Source organism: Anomaloglossus baeobatrachus, chromosome 10, assembly GCF_048569485.1.
Source record: "Anomaloglossus baeobatrachus isolate aAnoBae1 chromosome 10, aAnoBae1.hap1, whole genome shotgun sequence".
Taxonomy (NCBI): Eukaryota; Metazoa; Chordata; class Amphibia; order Anura; family Aromobatidae; genus Anomaloglossus; species Anomaloglossus baeobatrachus.
Window position 1 is genome coordinate 192,794,971 of NC_134362.1, and position 26,771 is coordinate 192,821,741.

Genomic DNA, 26,771 nt, shown 5'->3' on the forward strand with positions numbered 1-26,771 from the left:
ACACAGACAAACAGAGGAAGACAGACAGACACAGACAAACAGAGGAAGACAAACAGAGGAAGACAGACAGACAAACAGAGGAAGACAGACAGACAAACAGAGGAAGACAGACAAACAGAGGAAGACAGACAGAGGAAGACAGACAGACAAACAGAGGAAGACAGACAGACAAACAGAGGAAGACAGACAGACAAACAGAGGAAGACAGACAGACAAACAGAGGAAGACAGACAAACAGAGGAAGACAGACAGAGGAAGACAGACAGACAAACAGAGGAAGACAGACAGACAAACAGAGGAAGACAGACAGACAAACAGAGGAAGACAGACAGACAAACAGAGGAAGACAGACAGACAAACAGAGGAAGACAGACAAACAGAGGAAGACAGACAGAGGAAGACAAACAGAGGAAGACAGACAGACAAACAGAGGAAGACAGACAGACAAACAGAGGAAGACAGAGACAAACAGAGGAAGACAGAGACAAACAGAGGAAGACAGACAAACAGAGGAAGACAGACAGAGGAAGACAGACAGACAAACAGAGGAAGACAGACAGACACAGACAAACAGAGGAAGACAGACAGACAAACAGAGGAAGACAGACAGAAACAGAGGAAGACAGACAGAAACAGAGGAAGACAGACAGAAACAGAGGAAGACAGACAGAAACAGAGGAAGACAGACAGACAAACAGAGGAAGACAGACAGACAAACAGAGGAAGACAGGCAGACAAACAGAGGAAGACAGACAGACAAACAGAGGAAGACAGACAGAAACAGAGGAAGACAGACAGAAACAGAGGAAGACAGACAGACAAACAGAGGAAGACAGACAGACAGAGGAAGACAGACAGACAAACAGAGGAAGACAGACAGACAAACAGAGGAAGACAGACAGACACAGACAAACAGAGGAAGACAGACAGACACAGACAAAGAGAGGAAGACAGACAGACAAACAGAGGAAGACAGACTGACAAACAGAGGAAGACAGACAGAGGAAGACAGACAGACAAACAGAGGAAGACAGGCAGACGCAGACAAACAGAGGAAGACAGACAAACAGAGGAAGACAGACAAACAGAGGAAGACAGACAGACAAACAGAGGAAGACAGACAGACAAACAGAGGAAGACAGACAGACAAACAGAGGAAGACAGACAGACACAGACAAACAGAGGAAGACAGGCAGACGCAGACAAACAGAGGAAGACAGGCAGACACAGACAAACAGAGGAAGACAGGCAGACACAGACAAACAGAGGAAGACAGGCAGACACAGACAAACAGAGGAAGACAGACAGACAGACAGACAGACAAACAGAGGAAGACAGACAGACACAGACAAACAGAGGAAGACAGACAGACACAGACAAACAGAGGAAGACAGACAGACACAGACAAACAGAGGAAGACAGACAGACACAGACAAACAGAGGAAGACAGACAGACACAGACAAACAGAGGAAGACAGACAGACACAGACAAACAGAGGAAGACAGACAAACAGAGGAAGACAGACAGAGGAAGACAGACAAACAGAGGAAGACAGACAGACACAGACAAAGAGAGGAAGACAGACAGACAAACAGAGGAAGACAGACAGACACAGACAAACAGAGGAAGACAGACAAACAGAGGAAGACAGACAGACAAACAGAGGAAGACAGACAGACAAACAGAGGAAGACAGACAGACAAACAGAGGAAGACAGACAGACACAGACAAACAGAGGAAGACAGGCAGACACAGACAAACAGAGGAAGACAGACAGACACAGACAAACAGAGGAAGACAGGCAGACGCAGACAAACAGAGGAAGACAGGCAGACACAGACAAACAGAGGAAGACAGGCAGACAAACAGAGGAAGACAGAGACAAACAGAGGAAGACAGACAGACAAACAGAGGAAGACAGACAGACAGAGGAAGACAGACAGACACAGACAAACAGAGGAAGACAGACAGACACAGACAAACAGAGGAAGACAGGCAGACGCAGACAAACAGAGGAAGACAGGCAGACGCAGACAAACAGAGGAAGACAGGCAGACACAGACAAACAGAGGAAGACAGGCAGACACAGACAAACAGAGGAAGACAGACAGACACAGACAAACAGAGGAAGACAGACAGACACAGACAAACAGAGGAAGACAGACAGACACAGACAAACAGAGGAAGACAGACAGACGCAGACAAACAGAGGAAGACAGGCAGACGCAGACAAACAGAGGAAGACAGGCAGACACAGACAAACAGAGGAAGACAGGCAGACACAGACAAACAGAGGAAGACAGGCAGACACAGACAAACAGAGGAAGACAGGCAGACAAACAGAGGAAGACAGACAGACAAACAGAGGAAGACAGACAGACAAACAGAGGAAGACAGACAGACAGAGGAAGACAGACAGACACAGACAAACAGAGGAAGACAGGCAGACGCAGACAAACAGAGGAAGACAGGCAGACACAGACAAACAGAGGAAGACAGGCAGACACAGACAAACAGAGGAAGACAGGCAGACACAGACAAACAGAGGAAGACAGACAGACAAACAGAGGAAGACAGACAGACAAACAGAGGAAGACAGACAGACAAACAGAGGAAGACAGACAGACACAGACAAACAGAGGAAGACAGACAGACACAGACAAACAGAGGAAGACAGGCAGACACAGACAAACAGAGGAAGACAGGCAGACAGACAAACAGAGGAAGACAGGCAGACACAGACAAACAGAGGAAGACAGACAGACACAGACAAACAGAGGAAGACAGACAGACACAGACAAACAGAGGAAGACAGACAGACACAGACAAACAGAGGAAGACAGAGAGACAAACAGAGGAAGACAGACAGACAAACAGAGGAAGACAGACAGACAAACAGAGGAAGACAGACAGACAAACAGAGGAAGACAGACAGACAAACAGAGGAAGACAGACAGACAAACAGAGGAAGACAGACAGACAAACAGAGGAAGACAGACAGACAAACAGAGGAAGACAGACAGACAAACAGAGGAAGACAGACAGACAAACAGAGGAAGACAGACAGACAGAGGAAGACAGACAGACAGAGGAAGACAGACAGACAAACAGAGGAAGACAGACAGACAGAGGAAGACAGACAGACAGAGGAAGACAGACAGACAGAGGAAGACAGACAGACAAACAGAGGAAGACAGACAGACAAACAGAGGAAGACAGACAGACAAACAGAGGAAGACAGACAGACAAACAGAGGAAGACAGACAGACAGAGGAAGACAGACAGACAAACAGAGGAAGACAGACAGACAAACAGAGGAAGACAGACAGACAGAGGAAGACAGACAGACAAACAGAGGAAGACAGACAGACAGAGGAAGACAGACAGACAGAGGAAGACAGACAGACAAACAGAGGAAGACAGACAGACAAACAGAGGAAGACAGACAGACAAACAGAGGAAGACAGACAGACAAACAGAGGAAGACAGACAGACAAACAGAGGAAGACAGACAGACAAACAGAGGAAGACAGACAGACAAACAGAGGAAGACAGACAGACAAACAGAGGAAGACAGACAGACAAACAGAGGAAGACAGACAGACAAACAGAGGAAGACAGACAGAAACAGAGGAAGACAGACAGACAAACAGAGGAAGACAGACAGACAAACAGAGGAAGACAGACAGACAAACAGAGGAAGACAGACAGACAAACAGAGGAAGACAGACAGACAAACAGAGGAAGACAGACAGACAAACAGAGGAAGACAGACAGACAAACAGAGGAAGACAGACAGACAAACAGAGGAAGACAGACAGACAAACAGAGGAAGACAGACAGACAAACAGAGGAAGACAGACAGACAAACAGAGGAAGACAGACAGACAAACAGAGGAAGACAGACAGACAAACAGAGGAAGACAGACAGACAAACAGAGGAAGACAGACAGACAAACAGAGGAAGACAGACAGACAAACAGAGGAAGACAGACAAACAGAGGAAGACAGACAGACACAGACAAACAGAGGAAGACAGGCAGACACAGACAAACAGAGGAAGACAGACAGACACAGACAAACAGAGGAAAACAGACAGACACAGACAAACAGAGGAAGACAGACAGACACAGACAGAGGAAGACAGACAGACAAACAGAGGAAGACAGACAGTCAAACAGAGGAAGACAGACAGACAAACAGAGGAAGACAGACAGACAAACAGAGGAAGACAGACAGACAAACAGAGGAAGACAGACAAACAGAGGAAGACAGACAAACAGAGGAAGACAGACAAACAGAGGAAGACAGACAGACACAGACAAACAGAGGAAGACAGGCAGACACAGACAAACAGAGGAAGACAGGCAGACACAGACAAACAGAGGAAGACAGACAGACACAGACAAACAGAGGAAGACAGACAGACACAGACAAACAGAGGAAGACAGACAGACACAGACAAACAGAGGAAGACAGACAGACACAGACAAACAGAGGAAGACAGACAGACACAAACAAACAGAGGAAGACGGGGAAAGCGACACAGACGGGGAAAGCGACACAGACGAGGAAAGCGACACAGACGGGGAAAGCGACACAGACGGGGAAAGCGACACAGACGGGGAAAGCGACACAGACGGGGAAAGCGACACAGACGGGGAAAGCGACACAGGCGGGGAAAGCGACACAGGCGGGGAAAGCGACACAGGCGGGGAAAGCGACACAGACGGGGATAGAGACACAGACGGGGATAGAGACACAGACGGGGATAGAGACCGAGACGGGGATAGAGACCGAGACGGGGATAGAGACCGAGACGGGGATAGAGACTGACAGACAGATAGAGACAGACACAAAGAAAGAGACACAGAGATAGAGAAAAACACAGAGATAGAGAGACACAGACAGAGAAACGGATACAGACATAGTCACACAGAGACAGACAGAAACTTGAAGAGAGACAGAGACAGTTACTATCCTGGGCAATGCCGGGTAATACAGCTAGTAAACTATAGAATTAAAAATTCCAGTATATTTGACAAGTTTGCAATGTTACCCATTTGATGATAACCCCCTTTAAATTTGCATTTGATCCTTACCCTGCATGGCGGTATCACTGTGAGCTGGGGGAGGGGGATAATTTATTCTAGCAGCGCTGCACACTTCGGTAAGTATCTGAAGGAATGTTTAAGGCTTTAAGATGTACGGCTACAAAGCCAGAAGAAATTAAAAAAAGAAGAGAAGAAGCCCCGCACTTCCCCAGGCCTGGCTGTAAATTAGAGGCGCCGGGAAGCTTTTTGCAGAGGGCCGAGAAGCTCCAGGGATTTCCAATTATTGCAGGTTGCAGCCTCCTGCATTTAAAAAGCCATTTCTAATCCAAACCCAATAAATACTGCGGAGGTCAGGATCCGAGTGTGAACGCCGGGCGAACACAGCACAGTGTCTGCACGGCTGGATCTGTGCACCGGTAATGCAGGGCACATGGCAGAGTGTCCGCCGCGGCACAGACTTGTTGATTGGCGCGACATATGTGATAAAGGCTCCTTACTCCTTCTCCTTCAGCTCCGGCAGGTCGAGGAACCAGTGCTCATCGCTGATGATCTTCTTCTCCTCCTCCTCTAACTGTTTCTTGGTTTCTGGGTCGAGACTTCTTTGCATAAACTGAAGAAAGAAACAGGAATAGATTTAACACGGTTCAGACGAGAGGGACGTTTATATCGCGGCTCCGTAATGAGGAGATGGGGGAAGGTGTCACCATTGCTCTATTTACGATTTTTAAACAGCGATGTCAAAGCACGTAAATGCCCCATCCAGCTTTCCCGGATTCCTGAATGTCAAATCTGCCTATTTATACAGCAACACTAACGTTATCCGTGTGTGCAGCCTCTGTAGAGGCCGTGATAGAGGAACGGAGCGGATGAGGAGCCGGGATACAAGACCGCGACAGTGCAGAAGAAGAAGACACACGACGGCGGTCATCTGCACACTCACCGCACACATACAACGGCGGTCATCTGCACACTCACCACACACATACAACAGCAGTCATCTGCACGCTCACCGCACACACACGACGGCAGTCATCTGCACACTCACCGCACACATACAACAGCGGTCATCTGCACACTCACCACACACATACAACGGCGGTCATCTGCACACTCACCACACACATACAACAGCAGTCATCTGCACGCTCACCGCACACACACGACGGCAGTCATCTGCACACTCACCGCACACATACAACAGCAGTCATCTGCACGCTCACCGCACACATACAACAGCGGTCATCTGCACGCTCACCGCACACATACAACAGCGGTCATCTGCACACTCACCGCACACATACAACAGCAGTCATCTGCACGCTCACCACACACATACAACAGCAGTCATCTGCACACTCACCGCACACATACAACGGCGGTCATCTGCACGCTCACCACACACATACAACAGCAGTCATCTGCACGCTCACCGCACACATACAACGGCGGTCATCTGCACGCTCACCACACACATACAACAGCAGTCATCTGCACGCTCACCGCACACATACAACAGCAGTCATCTGCACGCTCACCACACACATACAACAGCAGTCATCTGCACGCTCACCGCACACATACAACGGCGGTCATCTGCACGCTCACCACACACACATACAACGGCAGTCATCTGCACACTTACCACACATATACAACAGCAGTCATCTGCACACTCACCACACACATACAACAGCAGTCATCTGCACGCTCACCGCACACATACAACGGCGGTCATCTGCACGCTCACCACACACACATACAACGGCAGTCATCTGCACACTCACCGCACACATACAACAGCAGTCATCTGCACACTCACCACACACATACAACAGCAGTCATCTGCACGCTCACCGCACACACACGACGGCAGTCATCTGCACACTCACCACACACACACGACAGCAGTCATCTGCACACTCACCACACACATACAACAGCAGTCATCTGCACGCTCACCGCACACATACAACGGCGGTCATCTGCACGCTCACCACACACACATACAACGGCAGTCATCTGCACACTTACCACACATATACAACAGCAGTCATCTGCACACTCACCACACACATACAACAGCAGTCATCTGCACGCTCACCGCACACATACAACGGCGGTCATCTGCACGCTCACCACACACACATACAACGGCAGTCATCTGCACACTTACCACACATATACAACAGCAGTCATCTGCACACTCACCACACACATACAACAGCAGTCATCTGCACGCTCACCGCACACATACAACGGCGGTCATCTGCACGCTCACCACACACACATACAACGGCAGTCATCTGCACACTCACCGCACACATACAACAGCAGTCATCTGCACACTCACCACACACACAACACCAGTAGTCATCTGCACACTCACCACACATATACAACAGCAGTCATCTGCACGCTCACCACACAGATACAACAGCAGTCATCTGCACGCTCACCGCACACACACGACAGCAGTCATCTGCACACTCACCGCACATACACGACAGCAGTCATCTGCACGCTCACCACACACACATACAACGGCAGTCATCCGCACACTCACCACACATATACAACAGCAGTCATCTGCACACTCACCACACATATACAACAGCAGTCATCTGCACACTCACCACACATATACAACAGCAGTCATCTGCACGCTCACCGCACACACACGACAGCAGTCATCTGCACGGTCACCGCACACACACGACAGCAGTCATCTGCACGGTCACCACACACATACAACAGCAGTCATCTGCACACTCACCGCACACACACAACAGCAGTCATCTGCACGCTCACCGCACACATACAACAGCAGTCATCTGCACACTCACCACACATATACAACAGCAGTCATCTGCCCGCTCACCGCACACACACAACAGCAGTCATCTGCACACTCACCGCACATATACAACAGCAGTCATCTGCACGCTCACCACACACACATACAACAGCAATCATCTGCACACTCACCGCACATATACAACAGCAGTCATCTGCACGCTCACCGCACACACACGATAGCAGTCATCTGCACACTCACCGCACATATACAACAGCAGTCATCTGCACGCTCACCGCACACACACGATAGCAGTCATCTGCACGCTCACCACACATATACAACAGCAGTCATCTGCACGCTCACCGCACACACACGATAGCAGTCATCTGCACACTCACCGCACATATACAACAGCAGTCATCTGCACGCTCACCACACATATACAACAGCAGTCATCTGCACGCTCACCACACATATACAACAGCAGTCATCTGCACGCTCACCACACATATACAACAGCAGTCATCTGCACGCTCACCACACATATACAACAGCAGTCATCTGCACGCTCACCGCACACATACAACAGCAGTCATCTGCACGCTCACCGCACACACACGACAGCAGTCATCTGCACGCTCACCACACACACATACAACAGCAATCATCTGCACACTCACCGCACACACACGACAGCAGTCATCTGCACGCTCACCACACACACATACAACGGCAGTCATCTGCACACTCACCACACATATACAACAGCAGTCATCTGCACGCTCACCGCACACACACGACAGCAGTCATCTGCACACTCACCACACACACACACGACAGCAGTCATCTGCCCGCTCACCGCACACACACATGACAGCAGTCATCTGCACGCTCACCGCACACACACGACAGCAGTCATCTGCACGGTCACCGCACACACAACACCAGTAGTCATCTGCACACTCACCACACATATACAACAGCAGTCATCTGCCCGCTCACCGCACACACACGATAGCAGTCATCTGCACGCTCACCACACATATACAACAGCAGTCATCTGCACGCTCACCGCACACACACGATAGCAGTCATCTGCACACTCACCACACATATACAACAGCAGTCATCTGCCCGCTCACCGCACACACACGATAGCAGTCATCTGCACGCTCACCACACATATACAACAGCAGTCATCTGCACGCTCACCGCACACACACGATAGCAGTCATCTGCACACTCACCGCACATATACAACAGCAGTCATCTGCACGCTCACCACACATATACAACAGCAGTCATCTGCACGCTCACCACACATATACAACAGCAGTCATCTGCACGCTCACCACACACACATACAACGGCAGTCATCTGCACACTCACCGCACACATACAACGGCGGTCATCTGCACACTCACCGCACACACATACAACAGCAGTCATCTGCACGCTCACCGCACACACACGACAGCAGTCATCTGCACGCTCACCGCATATACAACAGCAGTCATCTGCAAGCTCACCACACATACAACAGCAGTCATCTGCACGCTCACCACACACACATACAACAGCAGTCATCTGCACACTCACCACACACACACAACAGCAGTCATCTGCACACTCACCGCACATATACAACAGCAGTCATCTGCACGCTCACCGCACATATACAACAGCAGTCATCTGCACGCTCACCGCACACACACGATAGCAGTCATCTGCACACTCACCGCACATATACAACAGCAGTCATCTGCACGCTCACCACACATATACAACAGCAGTCATCTGCACGCTCACCACACATATACAACAGCAGTCATCTGCACGCTCACCGCACACACACGACAGCAGTCATCTGCACACTCACCGCACACACACGACAGCAGTCATCTGCACGCTCACCGCACACACACGACAGCAGTCATCTGCACGCTCACCACACACACATACAACGGCAGTCATCTGCACACTCACCACACATATACAACAGCAGTCATCTGCCCGCTCACCGCACACACACAACAGCAGTCATCTGCACACTCACCGCACATATACAACAGCAGTCATCTGCACGCTCACCGCACACACACGATAGCAGTCATCTGCACACTCACCGCACATATACAACAGCAGTCATCTGCACGCTCACCGCACACATACAACAGCAGTCATCTGCACGCTCACCACACATATACAACAGCAGTCATCTGCACGCTCACCGCACACACACGATAGCAGTCATCTGCACACTCACCGCACATATACAACAGCAGTCATCTGCACGCTCACCACACATATACAACAGCAGTCATCTGCACGCTCACCACACATATACAACAGCAGTCATCTGCACGCTCACCGCACACACACGACAGCAGTCATCTGCACGCTCACCACACACACACAACAGCAGTCATCTGCAAGCTCACCACACATACAACGGCAGTCATCTGCACGCTCACCACACACACATACAACAGCAGTCATCTGCACACTCACCGCACACACACGACAGCAGTCATCTGCACGCTCACCACACACACATACAACGGCAGTCATCTGCACACTCACCACACATATACAACAGCAGTCATCTGCACGCTCACCGCACACACACGACAGCAGTCATCTGCACGCTCACCGCACACACACGACAGCAGTCATCTGCACACTCACCACACACACACGACAGCAGTCATCTGCACGCTCACCGCACACACACATGACAGCAGTCATCTGCACGCTCACCGCACACACAACACCAGTAGTCATCTGCACGCTCACCACACATATACAACAGCAGTCATCTGCCCGCTCACCGCACACACACGACAGCAGTCATCTGCACACTCACCGCACACACACATGACAGCAGTCATCTGCACGCTCACCGCACACACAACACCAGTAGTCATCTGCACGCTCACCACACATATACAACAGCAGTCATCTGCCCGCTCACCGCACACACACGACAGCAGTCATCTGCACGGTCACCGCACACACAACACCAGTAGTCATCTGCACACTCACCACACATATACAACAGCAGTCATCTGCCCGCTCACCGCACACACACGATAGCAGTCATCTGCACGCTCACCACACATATACAACAGCAGTCATCTGCACGCTCACCGCACACACACGATAGCAGTCATCTGCACACTCACCGCACATATACAACAGCAGTCATCTGCACGCTCACCACACATATACAACAGCAGTCATCTGCACGCTCACCACACATATACAACAGCAGTCATCTGCACGCTCACCACACATATACAACAGCAGTCATCTGCACGCTCACCGCACACATACAACAGCAGTCATCTGCACGCTCACCGCACACACACGACAGCAGTCATCTGCACACTCACCACACACACATCCAACAGCAGTCATCTCCACGCTCACCGTACACACACGACAGCAGTCATCTGCACACTCACCACACACACATACAACGGCAGTCATCTGCACGCTCACCGCACACATACACGACGGCAGTCATCTGCACGCTCACCACACACACACATGACAGCAGTCATCTGCACGCTCACCGCACACACACGACAGCAGTCATCTGCACGCTCACCGCACACACACGACAGCAGTCATCTGCACGCTCACCGCACACACACAACAGCAGTCATCTGCACGCTCACCGCACACACAACACCAGCAGTCATCTGCACGCTCACCGCATATACAACAGCAGTCATCTGCAAGCTCACCACACATACAACAGCAGTCATCTGCACGCTCACCACACACACATACAACAGCAGTCATCTGCACACTCACCGCACACACAACGGCAGTCATCTGCACACTCACCACACACATACAACGGCAGTCATCTGCACGCTCACCACACATATACAACAGCAGTCATCTGCACGCTCACCGCACACATACAACAGCAGTCATCTGCACGCTCACCGCACACACACGACAGCAGTCATCTGCACACTCACCACACACACATCCAACAGCAGTCATCTGCCCGCTCACCGTACACACACGACAGCAGTCATCTGCACACTCACCGCATATAGAACAGCAGTCATCTGCACGCTCACCACACATATACAACAGCAGTCATCTGCACGCTCACCACACATACAACAGCAGTCATCTGCACGCTCACCGCACACACACGACAGCAGTCATCTGCACACTCACCGCACATATACAACAGCAGTCATCTGCACGCTCACCACACACACACACGACAGCAGTCATCTGCACGCTCACCACACACACACGACAGCAGTCATCTGCACACTCACCACACACACATACAACGGCAGTCATCTGCACGCTCACCACACATATACAACAGCAGTCATCTGCACACTCACCACACACACACGACAGCAGTCATCTGCACGCTCACCACACACACATACAACGGCAGTCATCTGCACACTCACCACACACACATACAACAGCAGTCATCTGCACGCTCACCACACACACATACAACAGCAGTCATCTGCACGCTCACCGCACACACACGACAGCAGTCATCTGCACGCTCACCACACATATACAACAGCAGTCATCTGCACGCTCACAACACACACACGACAGCAGTCATCTGCACACTCACCGCACATATACAACAGCAGTCATCTGCACGCTCACCGCATATACAACAGCAGTCATCTGCAAGCTCACCACACATATACAACAGCAGTCATCTGCACGCTCACCACACACATACAACAGCAGTCATCTGCACGCTCACCGCACACACACGACAGCAGTCATCTGCACACTCACCACACATATACAACAGCAGTCATCTGCACGCTCACCACACACATACAACAGCAGTCATCTGCACGCTCACCGCACACATACAACAGCAGTCATCTGCACGCTCACCGCACACACACGACAGCAGTCATCTGCACGCTCACCGCACACACACGACAGCAGTCATCTGCACGCTCACCGCACACACACGACAGCAGTCATCTGCACGCTCACCGCACACACAACACCAGCAGTCATCTGCACGCTCACCGCACACACAACACCAGCAGTCATCTGCACGCTCACCGCACACACATACAACAGCAGTCATCTGCACGCTCACCGCACACACTCGACAGCAGTCATCTGCACACTCACCACACACACATACAACTACAGTCATCTGCACGCTCACCGCACACATACACGACGGCAGTCATCTGCACACTCACCACACACACATACAACAGCAGTCATCTGCACGCTCACCACACATGCACAGCAGCAATCATCCACACGTTCACCATACAGGCACAGCGGCAGTCATCCGCACGTTCACCATACAGGCACAGCGGCAGTCATCCGCATGTTCACCATACATGCACAGCGGCAATCATCCGCACGTTCACCATACATGCACAGCGGCAATCATCCGCACGTTCACCATACATGCACAGCGGCAATCATCCGCACGTTCACCATACATGCACAGCGGCAGTCATCCGCACGTTCACCATACATGCACAGCGGCAGTCATCCGCACGTTCACCATACATGCACAGCGGCAATCATCCGCACGTTCACCATACATGCACAGCGGCAGTCATCCGCACGTTCACCATACATGCACAGCGGCAGTCATCCGCACGTTCACCATACATGCACAGCGGCAGTCATCCGCACGTTCACCATACATGCACAGCGGCAATCATCCGCACTTTCACCATACATGCACAGCGGCAATCATCTGCACGTTCACCATACATGCACAGCGGCAGTCATCCGCACGTTCATCATACATGCACAGCGGCAGTCATCCGCACGCTAACTGCACAGCACACACACACACACAGCGGCAATCATCCTCATGCTCCCCGCACATACACACACAGTGGCAATCATCCTCATGCTCACCGCTCATACACACACAGTGACAAATCATCCTCATGCTCCCCGCACATACACACACAGTGGCAAATCATCCTCATGCTCCCCGCACATACACACACAGTGGCAAATCATCCTCATGCTCCCCGCACATACACACACAGTGGCAATCATCCTCACCGCACATACACACACAGTGGCAATCATCCTCATGCTCCCCGCACATACACACACAGTGGCAATCATCCTCACCGCACATACACACACAGTGGAAATCATCCTCATGCTCCCCGCACATACACACACAGTGGCAATCATCCTCATGGTCACCGCACATACACACACAGTGGCAATCATCCTCATGGTCACCGCACATACACACACAGTGGCAATCATCCTCATGCTCCCCGCATATACACACACAGTGGCAATCATCCTCACCGCACATACACACACAGTGGAAATCATCCTCATGCTCCCCGCACATACACACACAGTGGCAATCATCCTCATGGTCACCGCACATACACACACAGTGGCAATCATCCTCATGCTCCCCGCACATACACACACAGTGGCAATCATCCTCATGCTCCCCGCACATACACACACAGTGGCAAATCATCTTCATGCTCCCCGCACATACACACACAGTGGCAATCATCCTCATGCTCCCCGCACATACACACACAGCGGCAATCATCCTCATGCTCCCCGCACATACACACACAGTGGCAATCATCCTCATGCTCCCCGCACATACACACACAGTAGCAAATCATCCTCATGCTCCCCGCACATACACACACAGTGGCAATCATCCTCATGCTCCCCGCACATACACACACAGTGGCAATCATGCTCCCCGCACATACACACACAGTGGCAAATCATCCTCATGCTCCCCGCACATACACACACAGCGGCAATCATCCTCATGCTCCCCGCACATACACACACAGCGGCAATCATCCTCATGCTCCCCGCACATACACACACAGTGGCAATCATCCTCATGCTCCCCGCACATACACACACAGTGGCAATCATCCTCATGCTCCCCGCACATACACACACAGTGGCAATCATCCTCATGCTCCCCGCACATACACACACAGTGGCAATCATCCTCATGCTCCCCGCACATACACACACAGTGGCAATCATCCTCATGCTCCCCGCACATACACACACAGCGGCAATCATCCTCATGCTCCCCGCACATACACACACAGTGGCAATCATCCTCATGCTCACCGCACATACACACACAGTGGCAATCATCCTCATGCTCCCCGCACATACACACACAGTGGCAATCATCCTCATGCTCCCCGCACATACACACACAGTGGCAATCATCCTCATGCTCCCCGCACATACACACACAGTGGCAATCATCCTCATGCTCCCCGCACATACACACACAGTGGCAAATCATCCTCATGCTCACCGCTCATACACACACAGTGGCAAATCATTCTCATGTTCCCCGCACATACACACACAGTGGCAATCATCCGCACGCTCACTGCACACACAGACACACACACACACACCGCAGCAGTCATGTGTGCAGTGAACAGAGGATACCTGGAAGGAAACACGTGTAACTTTGACTGTGATCTTAATAATTTGTTTCCTGCTGATTTCAGCTGCGTGTCACTTCAGTGGGCTCAAGCCGGTACTTCAGCTTGATCTTTTTTTTCTGCTGCCCCCAACAAGTCTCATGTGCAGAAATACAGGCTGAATAGCAGTCAATGATGCCTTTACAGGCGTTTCTGTGCCTGTAGCATTCTCTAATACATAGGTGGGCTTTTAGACCGCATGAGCCCCTTGATGTACCCTATAAGCTCCACTGACATCCGTGACTGATCGTATCACATCCCCATCTTAAAATAGACGTTTCCCCCCCATATAATCCCCCGTTGACTTTTCTCCCGCTATTCTTATGTGTGTATGCTGAGACGCCAACTCGAGGCGAAGAAAAAGGGCAATTTAACCAAATGGTGACATAAATATAACTCGACTCGGTGGCTGTTTTAAGAACTCTGCCACTTCCATCCCACTGCATACATTTCAGTAAATGGCAGAATAAGAGGGTTCGGCAGCGGGACCCTCCCTCCTCTTATTAGGCTTCCATTAGCCGGAGCTGGCGGGCCGCCTTGCATTAAGCGAGGAAATGTTTCAGTGCGTGACCGGAGAGTGCGGTGGTAATGTGGGTCAGCGGCTTCCGAGCCTTATTATGCCGCTCCAGCTTAATCTACCTGTGTTAGTTTTACATGCACTTACCAGGTAATGGGGCGCCCCGCTGCTTTTAATGCAGATGTATAGAGGTGCTTGCACGGTAAGCACTTGCCTACTAATACACATGCCATCAGAGGAATCGCTGCGGGCGACGGACGAGGCGCCTCAATGGAGGGTCTTGCTTTGGGCCGCGCCGACTCTTACAGCCACTGAAGGGCTTGCGGACAAGTATGGAGTGAACCCTTCGGCTTCCCGTCTAATGCAATAAGCATTTATGTCAGTAATACCTGGTTGTGGGCTGACATTTCGCATCATGGCTTTTCACTGTAATTTGACAGCGGAAGGAAAGTGGCTTCTAATAGGAGAGGAGAAGTGCGGATCTGCAGCAGGACGCAGAGAGGCATGTTGTTATTTCATCCCCACAATGTATGATGGGGGTATTCATGGTATTGAAAGGGGGTGGAACAAAAAATAGAATTGCAAGGTGGACAAAAAGGAAACCTAACTGCTTTGGTCACCTTTTAGCACACAATGCAAATATTGCGTCAACTTCTCCCCTTTTTATCTAGTTTCAGGTGTGATTTTCATATTGCCCATTTTTGGAATTTTATGCAAAATTATGTCCAATTTGCCTTTTTTTCCCCTCTGTTTTTTTTGTGTTGTTTCAATGCACACAAAAGAAAATAAATGTGTATAACAAAACATGTAATTGCAATAGTTTTCTGGGAGATTTTTAATAATTTTCTGGTGGCAGACGGATGCAAACACCGAGTTTTGCCGCATTCAGGATACCTTAGCTTAGCTGCTACTCAAATGAATGGGGTTGATCTGCAGCGGCCACTACACCTCTGCCGCCCAAGCAAATAACAGCTGATGAGTGGGGTGCCAATGAGCGGACCACCACCGATCTTATAGGCACAGGTCAATTAGGACATATCCACAAAATATGTCGAATAGCTGCAGGTCTCAACTTGAGAGCAGGGGTCTCCTAGCCCCTCATTTACTGTCATGGTTGTTTCTTTTTATAAGTATTTAGCGACAGTTTTTTGGGGCTAAGTCTCACTTTTCCCCTGTGGGACTCTGCAATTTAGATGGGTTTTCTTTTCCTTTGGCAGTTGTAGGGTTAACGACAGTATTTCTTGCCAGCAAGCAGGCCTAGTACCAGCTCAAGTGTTTCCAGTCTGGATTGCACAGTCTCTTTTAATACCCTTTGCTATCAGCAGAGGGTGCCGGTTATTCTTGATTCATTTGGATGCTGGTCTTGGAGGTGGAAGGAGCTGCTGAAACCCGTAGCTTAGTTGCTGGTGTGGCTGCAGCAATCTGTTGTTGTGTTTTCCCCCTGTCTGTCTTCGTTCCCTAGTGTGTTGTTTCAGTACAGCGGTGAGACTAGCGTCCATCACCTGCCTGCTCCCTAGCCAGGACTATTGTAGGGTCTCTCAGGGCTTTAGGTTCTGGCTCAGAGACCGGTGAGGAACCTCTATAAGAACTGGCTAGGAGTGCAGGATACAGCGGCAGGTAAATGAGGAGGTGTCCATCTTCCCTTTCACTAGTACTAGGGCCCACCATTGTTAAAGTGTCCCCGATGTACCCCTTGTTTGTTGTGGTGTTACCCATGCTTTCTTGTGGATTTGGCCTCACGCTGGACCTCCCATAGTCCATGCGTCACATTTACCCAGTCAGAACTACTCCCACCAGGTCCATTTATATGTTCGACTACACACCGGCGATCTAGCAATCGTCTTATAAAATGTTCACAGATTGCAAAAATGACCATGAAACGTCGTGAAAAGGTACCTTCGCTGCCCAATTGTGCCCGTATGTGGTCATACATGGGTATGTCGGCCTTAAATTGGAAATCAGAACAGTTCCATTGAAAAAGTGTCAAGGCTTGGGGAACAGAAATAAAAAAAATATCTACGTAAGTGCTTCAGTCTTTGTATTGTTGTGGTTTGGTATAGCCGGCGGTGCGGTGTGGTGCGGTGCCGGCTCCGAGGCTTCTGCCCACACTCGCAGGTCCCATATGTGACCAGCAGAGAAACCTTTCTTACAAATGGAAAGAAGTTCAAAGAGTAATTTGCAGCAGAATGGAGCAAAGGAATAACAATAAAACGCCCACCTACACCCAATCACATACTTAACTCAGCCAGAGAGGGGGTATCGAGAAGCCCCCTCATCAGCGGCACGAACAATTAGATTTCGGCTGGTCTGACACCTCCGATTTTAATCAGAGAGCGCGCCCCGGCCAATGACTTCCAGCTAAAGTGGCCGCGCAGGAAGCCTCATTAGCCTCCGAGACGGACGGGCGTGGGAATTGTGCGGATGAAAGTATTCTCCGGGGTGATTGTCACTTGAATGGCCGGTAACAATCGATAGCGGCTATCGAGGTGACCGGAGCTGCACACACAGGGGGAGACTTTTGATGTGCCCCATTAATCATACGCAGGGGGTGGGTGGAGGTGTAAAGTGGTTTATTTTCTTTTTAACGTCTCCGCCGTGACCTGAAGTCTATTAACACATGATGATAGATCAGTTGTGGAGGTGACAATACTGCTCATAGCCTAAGTGACAGCCCGGCTCCTGCTCTCCCATCACGGCCATTTAAACGTCCCGGTCTCCAAAGGAGGCCGGATTATGGCTTACCTCCGGGACAGGAGCGTTTACCCTTTAATCACTACAATCAAAGGAGGCTCTGACCAAATCGCAGGTCATCTCATCGGGGACTGGGGAACCTCTGTGACGTCGTCCTAGTCCCAGCATGCAGGTGGCTGCAAAAGGCAAGGAGCCGCAAAGCTAAAGGAGAAGGAGAGGGTATTAGAGTTAGAAGACGTATTGCCTATCCTCAGTACAGCCGACTGTGCCGGTTTACCGGTCAGACCCGCACCAATCAGGCACCTTTATGCCGTACCTACCCCGACCGTCGCTCCATTCACTCTCTATGGGCTGCTGAGCCTGGGGCTGTTTACCCGGACAGCCCCATAGAGAGTGAACAGAGCGGTGCTCCGGGCTGCGTACTGCCCCTCCGACAGGGATAAGTGCCCTATTCTGCCGATCCTGTAGATAGGGGACAACTTCTATCTGCAATACTCCTTTAGACTATGTGCGCACAGTGCGTTTTTGCACAGAAAACTGCATGACTTTGCTTCCCCAGCAAAGTCTATGAGTTTTCATTTTTGCTGTCTGCGTTTTTGTGGTTTGCGGCTTTTTACCGCCCGGCTGGTTAAACTATCAGCTGATGCCGTCAGGAGACTTCATCAGCTGATTACTGGCAACTCCTTTTTTTTTTATGGCACTGACACATCCGCTGATTGTATAAAAGCCGTTTATACAATCAGCTGCTGTGTCATGTGATTCAGGCCCTTGAACCTGACACATCATCTGATCGCTTTGCCTTCCAGCAAACCGATCAGATGATATTGGATCTGGATTGGACGGCGCAGGACCCTTGACCCAGGATTACTGCGGGGGGGGGGGGGGGGGGGGGTATTTTATTTCAATAAAGATGGAGTCACTAATTGTGTTGTGTTTTATTTCTAATAAAAATATTTTTCTGTGTTGTATTTTTTTTTATCTTTACTAGAAATTCATGGTGGCCATGTCTAATATTGGCGTGACACCATGAATTTCGGGCTTAGGGCTAGCTGATAATACACAGATAACCCTAACAGCATCATTATTTACCAGCGAGACTCCCGGCATCAGGGCAGCTGGAAGAGTTGGACACAGCGCCAGAAGATGGCGCTTTTATGAAAGTGCCAGTTTCTGGAGCGGCTACGGACTGCAATTCACAGCAGGGGTGCCAGAAAGCTTGGGCACCCTGCGCTGCAGATTCCAATCCCCAGCTGCCTAGTTGTGCCTGGCTTAAAAAAAAAAAAAAAAAGGGCTTCCCTATATTTTTGGTTCCCAGCCGGGTACAAATAGGCAACTGGGGGTTGGGGGCAGCCGTACCTGTCTGCTGTACCTGGCTAGCATACAAAAATATGACGAAGCTCACGTCATTTTTTTGGGGGGCAAAAAACTCCAGCATACAGTCCTGGATGGAGGATGCTGAGCCTTGTAATTCTGCAGCTGCTGTCTGCTCTCCTGCATACACTATTGGATGGAGGATGCTGAGCCTTGTAGTTCTGCAGCTGCTGTCTGCTCTCCTGCATACACTAGTGGATAAAGTATGCTGAGCCTTGTAGTTCTGCTCCCCCTGCCTCTCTCTCCAGCATACAGTCCTGGATGGAGCATGCTGAGCCTTGTAGTTCTGCAGCTGTCTGCTCTCCTGCATACAATGGTGGAAAATGAAAAACATATTGAAGGAAATTACATCAGACCATTTTTTTTTCTTCAACAATCTTTAATGGCAATGTTCACTGATAACAAACGCATAAAAACGCAGTGAGCTGAGCAAAAATGCAGCAAAAAACGCACCAAAACGTGCTAAAAACGCATGGGTTTTTGCCGTGGGTGCGTTTATGTGCGTTTTTTGGCAGGCGCGGCGGCTCAGTGGTGGCAGGTGCGGCGGCTCAGTCGTGGCAGGTGCGGCGGCGGGTGAATCGTGCAGCAGGCCGGTGCGGTGAGTGTCCCAATGTTGGCGATCTCGGTTCAAGTGATGGCGCCTGGAGCGGCGCATGCGCAGATGGAGCTCTCATCCAAGAGCTCCATCTGCGCCCGCTCCCGCCTCCCGGCGCCATCATTTGAATCTGGGACCGCGGACAAACTGGGTAACCTGCTGCACAGCTGTCCGCACGAAGAGTGGCAGCCACTCCAGCAGGCTGCCCGTCCACCCTGCGTGCAAGCGGCCGGGTACCTGTGCTTGCGTGTGGGTGGCAGCCGGGTACCTGTGGCTGCGTGCGGGCGGCAGTCGGGTGCCTGTGTGCGGGCGGCAGCTGGGTGCCTGTGGCTGCGTGTGGAAGGCAGCCGGGTGCCTCCCGCACACAGGAACCCGACTGCCACCCGCACACAGGCACCCGACTGCCCAATCGCCGCACCGACAGGATCCTCAGATAACGCTCTATTCGGATTTTAAGACGCACCCCTCATTTTCCTCACAAATTTTTGGGAGGAAAAGTGCGTCTTATAAATCAGAAAAATACAGTAAATCCAGCTGAATTTAACACAAGCTGGCGGGGAGCGTGTCATTCCCAGCTGCTATCAGTGGCCCCGTGATGTAATTGCGGGGAGCCAATCGGTCAGCTGATGACCCCTGTGTCTGTGCAATCCGCATTCATAGGTGATGATGATTTCTGCAGTATAGGGAGGTGCTGAAGACGCTGATGCACGGCTCTGTAAAGCGCAAGCGATCACATGTCCTAAGGGGACTATTACATACAATAAAAAGAGAGAGCAAAAAGTTTGTCAAAATATGAAAAAAAACAAAAAACAAAAAAACAATAATGGAATTGCACTTATTTGCAATTGCCCCTCACTTAGATCCCCCCCCCCCCGTTTTCCAGTACACTATATGGCATGAATAGTGTCATTCAAAAGTACAACTCGTCCCACAAAAAAATAAGCCCTCATTTGGCAAGATTGGCGGAAAAATATAAAAAGGTAAGGCCGACAGAAGAAGGGGAGCAAAAAAAACCGGGAAAAAATGGAAAAGGGCTGGGGGTGAAGGGGTTAAGCTTCCCGTAGCGGCAATGACCAGACTGTGCCTGCTGCAGACAATCTACCACAAATAGGACTTGGATGCAGTCGGTTCTGGTTTCAGACGTTATCTCTGCAGCCAATCACCGCTGCTGGCAGTCAACGGATGATGGGAGGGGCAGTAGGGGAGGTGAGATCGTAATTATAAAATAAACAGAAAGCAGTGGACGACCCCTTTAAATTTGTCGGACACAAGAATATCTTTCTACCCCGCGCCGGGCAGGCGACTTGCAAGGGAATTTTAGCCATTAACAAAGACCACCCGTCAGTTGCTGCAGAGGCCCCGCCCCTCACTCTAAGCCACGCCTAGTTGTCTAAAAACAGTTCCAAAACGGAATTAGAGCCACATTATATATATATATATATATATATATATAAGAAATATATAAATTAATATATATATATATATAAATAAATATGTAAGTATAAATAAAAAAAAAAAACATATATATATATATATTATTTATACTTACATATATTTTTTTTATTTATACTTACATATTTATTCATATATATATATATATATATATATATATATATATATAAATAAATATTTAAATAACTATATATATAAATAAATATGTAAGTATAAATCAAAAAAATATATATGTTCTTTTTTTATTTATACTTACATATTGAGATATATATATATATATATATTATATATATATATATATACAGTGCCTACAAGTAGTATTCAACCCCCTGCAGATTTAGCAGGTTTACACATTCGGAATTAACTTGGCATTGTGACATTTGGACTGTAGATCAGCCTGGAAGTGTGAAATGCAGCAAAAAAGAATGTTATTTCTTTTTTATTTTTTTTTTTTAAATTGTGAAAAGTTTATTCAGAGGGTCATTTATTATTCAACCCCTCAAACCACAAGAATTCTGTTTGGTTCCCCTAAAGTATTAAGAAGTATTTCAGGCACAAAGAACAATGAGCTTCACATGTTTGGATTAATTATCTCTTTTTCCAGCCTTTTCTGACTAATTAAGACCCTCCCCAAACTTGTGAGCAGCACTCATACTTGGTCAACATGGGAAAGACAAAGGAGCATTCCAAGGCCATCAGAGACAAGATCGTGGAGGGTCACAAGGCTGGCAAGGGGTACAAAACCCTTTCCAAGGAGTTGGGCCTACCTGTCTCCACTGTTGGGAGCATCATCCGGAAGTGGAAGGCTTATGGAACTACTGTTAGCCTTCCACGGCCTGGACAGCCTTTGAACGTTTCCACCCGTGTCGAGGCCAGGCTTGTCCGAAGAGTCAAGGCTAACCCAAGGACAACAAGGAAGGAGCTCCGGGAAGATCTCATGGCAGTGGGGACATTGGTTTCAGTCAATACCATAAGTAACGTACTGCACCGCAATGGTCTCCGTTCCAGACGAGCCCGTAAGGTACCTTTACTTTCAAAGCGTCATGTCAAGGCTCGTCTACAGTTTGCTCATGATCACTTGGAGGACTCTGAGACAGACTGGTTCAAGGTTCCCCCTGGTCTGATGAGACCAAGATCGAGATCTTTGCTGCCAACCACACACGTGACGTTTGGAGACTGGTTGGCACTGCATACGACCCCAAGAATACCATCCCTACAGTCAAGCATGGTGGTGGCAGCATCATGCTGTGGGGATGTTTCTCAGCCAAGGGGCCTGGCCATCTGGTCCGCATCCATGGGAAGATGGATAGCACGGCCTACATGGAGATTCTGGCCAAGAACCTCCGCTCCTCCATCAAGGATCTTAAGATGGGTCGTCATTTCATCTTCCAACAAGACAACGACCCAAAGCACACAGCCAAGAAAACCAAGGCCTGGTTCAAGAGGGAAAAAATCAAGGTGTTGCAATGGCCTAGTCAGTCTCCTGACCTTAACCCAATTGAAAACTTGTGGAAGGAGCTCAAGATTAAATGAGACAACCAAAGAACCTAGATAACTTGGAGAAGATCTGCATGGAGGAGTGGGCCAAGATAACTCCAGAGACCTGTGCTGGCCTGATCAGGTCTTATAAAAGACGATTATTAGCTGTAATTGCAAACAAGGGTTATTCCACAAAATATTAAACCTAGGGGTTGAATAATAATTGACCCACACTTTTATGTTGAAAATGTATTAAAATTTAACTGAGCAACATAACTTGTTGGTTTGTAACATTTATGGATCTGTTAATAAATCCTGTTCTTGTTTGAAGTTTGCAGGCTCTAACTTAAATGCATCTTATCAAACCTGCTAAATCTGCAGGGGGTTGAATACTACTTGTAGGCACTGTATATATATATATATATATATATATATATATATATATATATATATATATATATATATTATAAAAATATATATATAAATATATAAATAAATATGTAAATATAAATAAAAATTTTTTATATAATATATATATTTTTTTTATTTATATTTACAGATATATATATATATATATATGATAAATGTTTAACTATATATATATATATAAAAATATGTAAGTATAAATTAAAAAAAATATTTTTTATTTACTTATTGATATATATATATTTTTATATATATATATGATATATATGTAAAAATAAATATTTAAATAACTATATATATATATATATATATATATATATATATATATATATATATATAAATAAATATGTAAGTATAAATAAAAAATATATATATTTTTTTTATTTATACTTACATATTTATTTATATATATATATATATATATATATATATATATATATATATATAAATATTTAAATAACTATATATATATAAATATGTAAGTATAAATAAAATAAAATATATATATATATATATATATTTTTTTTTATTTATACTTACATATTGATTATTTATATATATATATTTTAAAATTGGCAAAAAACTGCAGGGTGACGAATCTGCTGGGACTTGGTCATAGCACAGAAAGCTGCAGTGCTCACCTGTAGAACTACAAGTCCCAGCACGCCGCCACCTAAATAGTCACCAATTGCTCTTTTTGTGCAGTAATGACTAACAGCTGGTCACAAAGAAGAGGTTCTGCAGCAGCAGCAGCGTCCTCTTTCCTGCTGCCATGTGTGTCAAGCATGGCGGCCGCAGCCCCCGCTCATCCCCTGACCCTCCGTTACCTTCATCCGCAGCAGGTTCTTGGACAGTCTCCCCACTTCGGCGGCCATGATGGGAATCCCGGGATGTCACAGAGTCGCCGGTATCGTGGAGAATCGCGACTTCCGCCTGCAGGCCCCGGCTCCGAGTCCTCACTGCGAGCGGCTGCCTAGCGACAGACAGAAGCAATCAGCTGCGGAGGCGGCGAGCGGCAGGGGAGAGCAGTCGATGCTGGAGGAGAAGAGCGGCACCACGTGACCCGCCTGTCGCTCGCCTTGGCAAGATACCCAGAATACAGCGCGGCTTCTCTCTCTTTTTTTTTTTTTTTTTTTTTTTTTTTATATATTTTATTTTTACCTTATTTTATTTCTTAATCCTTGTAATAGAAAAAAGAGGAGATTATTCATTCATTCATTCATTCATTCATTCATCAAAAGAGGAGAATTTATTTTTTTGTTTTTTTATTTTACAAAGTATTTTTTTTATTTTTTTTAACTTTATTTCACTTTTAATCCTTATAATAAAAAAGAAGGGCGATTGAAACTTTTATTTTTTTTCATTTATTAAATATATTATTTTTTTAATTTATTAATTTTTTTACTTTATTTAATTTCTTCTTTGAGAAATGATCCAAAATAGTTTTTTTTGTTCTAAAAGTTTTCTTTTTGTTTTTTTTTTTATCACTTGTCATTGCAATTTTTTGAAGGGTAAAAAACTTGTGTGGCTATTTTCTCTATTATATATTAATAGATCGGACTTTTGCATAAGCCACGATACTGAATGTGCGGGTTTTTTTATTTCTTAATCCTTGTATTTGAAAAGAGGGGTGATTCAAACTTTTATGTTTTTTTTTTTAATTTTCTTTTTATTATTTATTTTATTTTTTTTTACCTTATTTAATCCCTTACTGCTTGTAATAGAAAAAAAAGTGATTTTTTTTTAAATTTATTTAATTTCTTATTCCTTGTAGGAGGAAGGAGTGACTCAAACTTTTAAGTTTTTTTATTTAAAAGAAATGATTTTTTTTTAATTTTTTTTTTTTACCTTATTTCATTCCTTACTTCTTGTAATAGAAAAAAGAGTGATTAAATTTTTATGTTATTTATTTAAGCATTTAAGTATTAAGTATTTTATTTAATTTTTTACCTTATTATATTTCTTAATTCTTGTGTTAGAAAAAAAGAGGTAAATCAAATTTATTTATTTATTTTTTATTTTTTTTTTTACTTTATTTAATTCTTTAGTTATTAAAGTTATTAAATGCCTTTCTGGACCCCAGTAATTGTATTAGATGGCATCCAAATAAATTTGGTGAGACCAATTCATTTTTCTATTGTGGAGTGAGGTAAGACTTATCCAATTGTCAACTGTTTGTTATTTGTGATAAATTATCACATTTTAGTGGAATTATTAAAAGTTAAATTTTAAAGGTTTTTTTTCCGGAGTAAGTGAAAAATTTGCTACTTATCATTTGAACATACGCTAATAGTCTATGGTGCTTTTTACATGTCCATGCCCATTTTTTCATGAGGTTTTTTTCTTAAAACATGGAGAGCTCACTGATGGTTTCCCAGTTGCATCGTTTGATTTTCACTGCCTTGTTTTTAGGAGAGGCTTGAGATTTTTTTTTTTGGGCATAAAAAAAAGAAAAACTGATGTAAAAATGAGAACACTGACTGATCAAAATCAGATCCAAAATCCTGGTGAAAATCGCTCCGTTTTTTACGTACCCAAAAAAAACCTAAGGTCTGAAAGTGTTTATATGAAAGAAATGGTTCCAGTTTTGCTTTAATTGTCGCTCCCAATGTCTCCTGATACCGATATGTGCCAATATCGGAGATAAGTGCCGCCATCCGGTAACAGATCCGCCGGAATAAAGGGTTTAGAGCTTTTCCCGAGGCTGAGAGCAATTTTGCCGAGTGAGAAAATGCAGTTTTATCAATTCTTTATAAATTGTTTGCTTTATTTCGAGGTCACAGTCAATAAATGTGGTGTCTGCGGCGCTCAGTGGTGTGTTCCAGCCGATCATCGGTGCGCGGGGGTCACAGGAAGGGAATCAGGGCTGAA

At 47.3% G+C, this 26,771-nt stretch overlaps 1 protein-coding gene across 1 annotated transcript in view; it reads right to left on the reverse strand.

Moving 5' to 3' along the window:
• MPHOSPH6 (M-phase phosphoprotein 6) overlaps positions 1-24,922 on the reverse strand; it is a 40,749-nt gene extending 15,827 nt beyond the window's left edge. The window contains exons 1-2 of the mRNA XM_075325179.1: positions 24,728-24,922; positions 5,553-5,665 (exon numbers count right to left, since the gene is read on the reverse strand). Of these exons, the coding sequence (XP_075181294.1) occupies positions 5,553-5,665; positions 24,728-24,775 (161 nt within the window). The 5' untranslated portion in view covers positions 24,776-24,922. The remainder of the gene's footprint in view (positions 1-5,552; positions 5,666-24,727) is intronic.
• Positions 24,923-26,771: the final 1,849 nt, after the last annotated feature.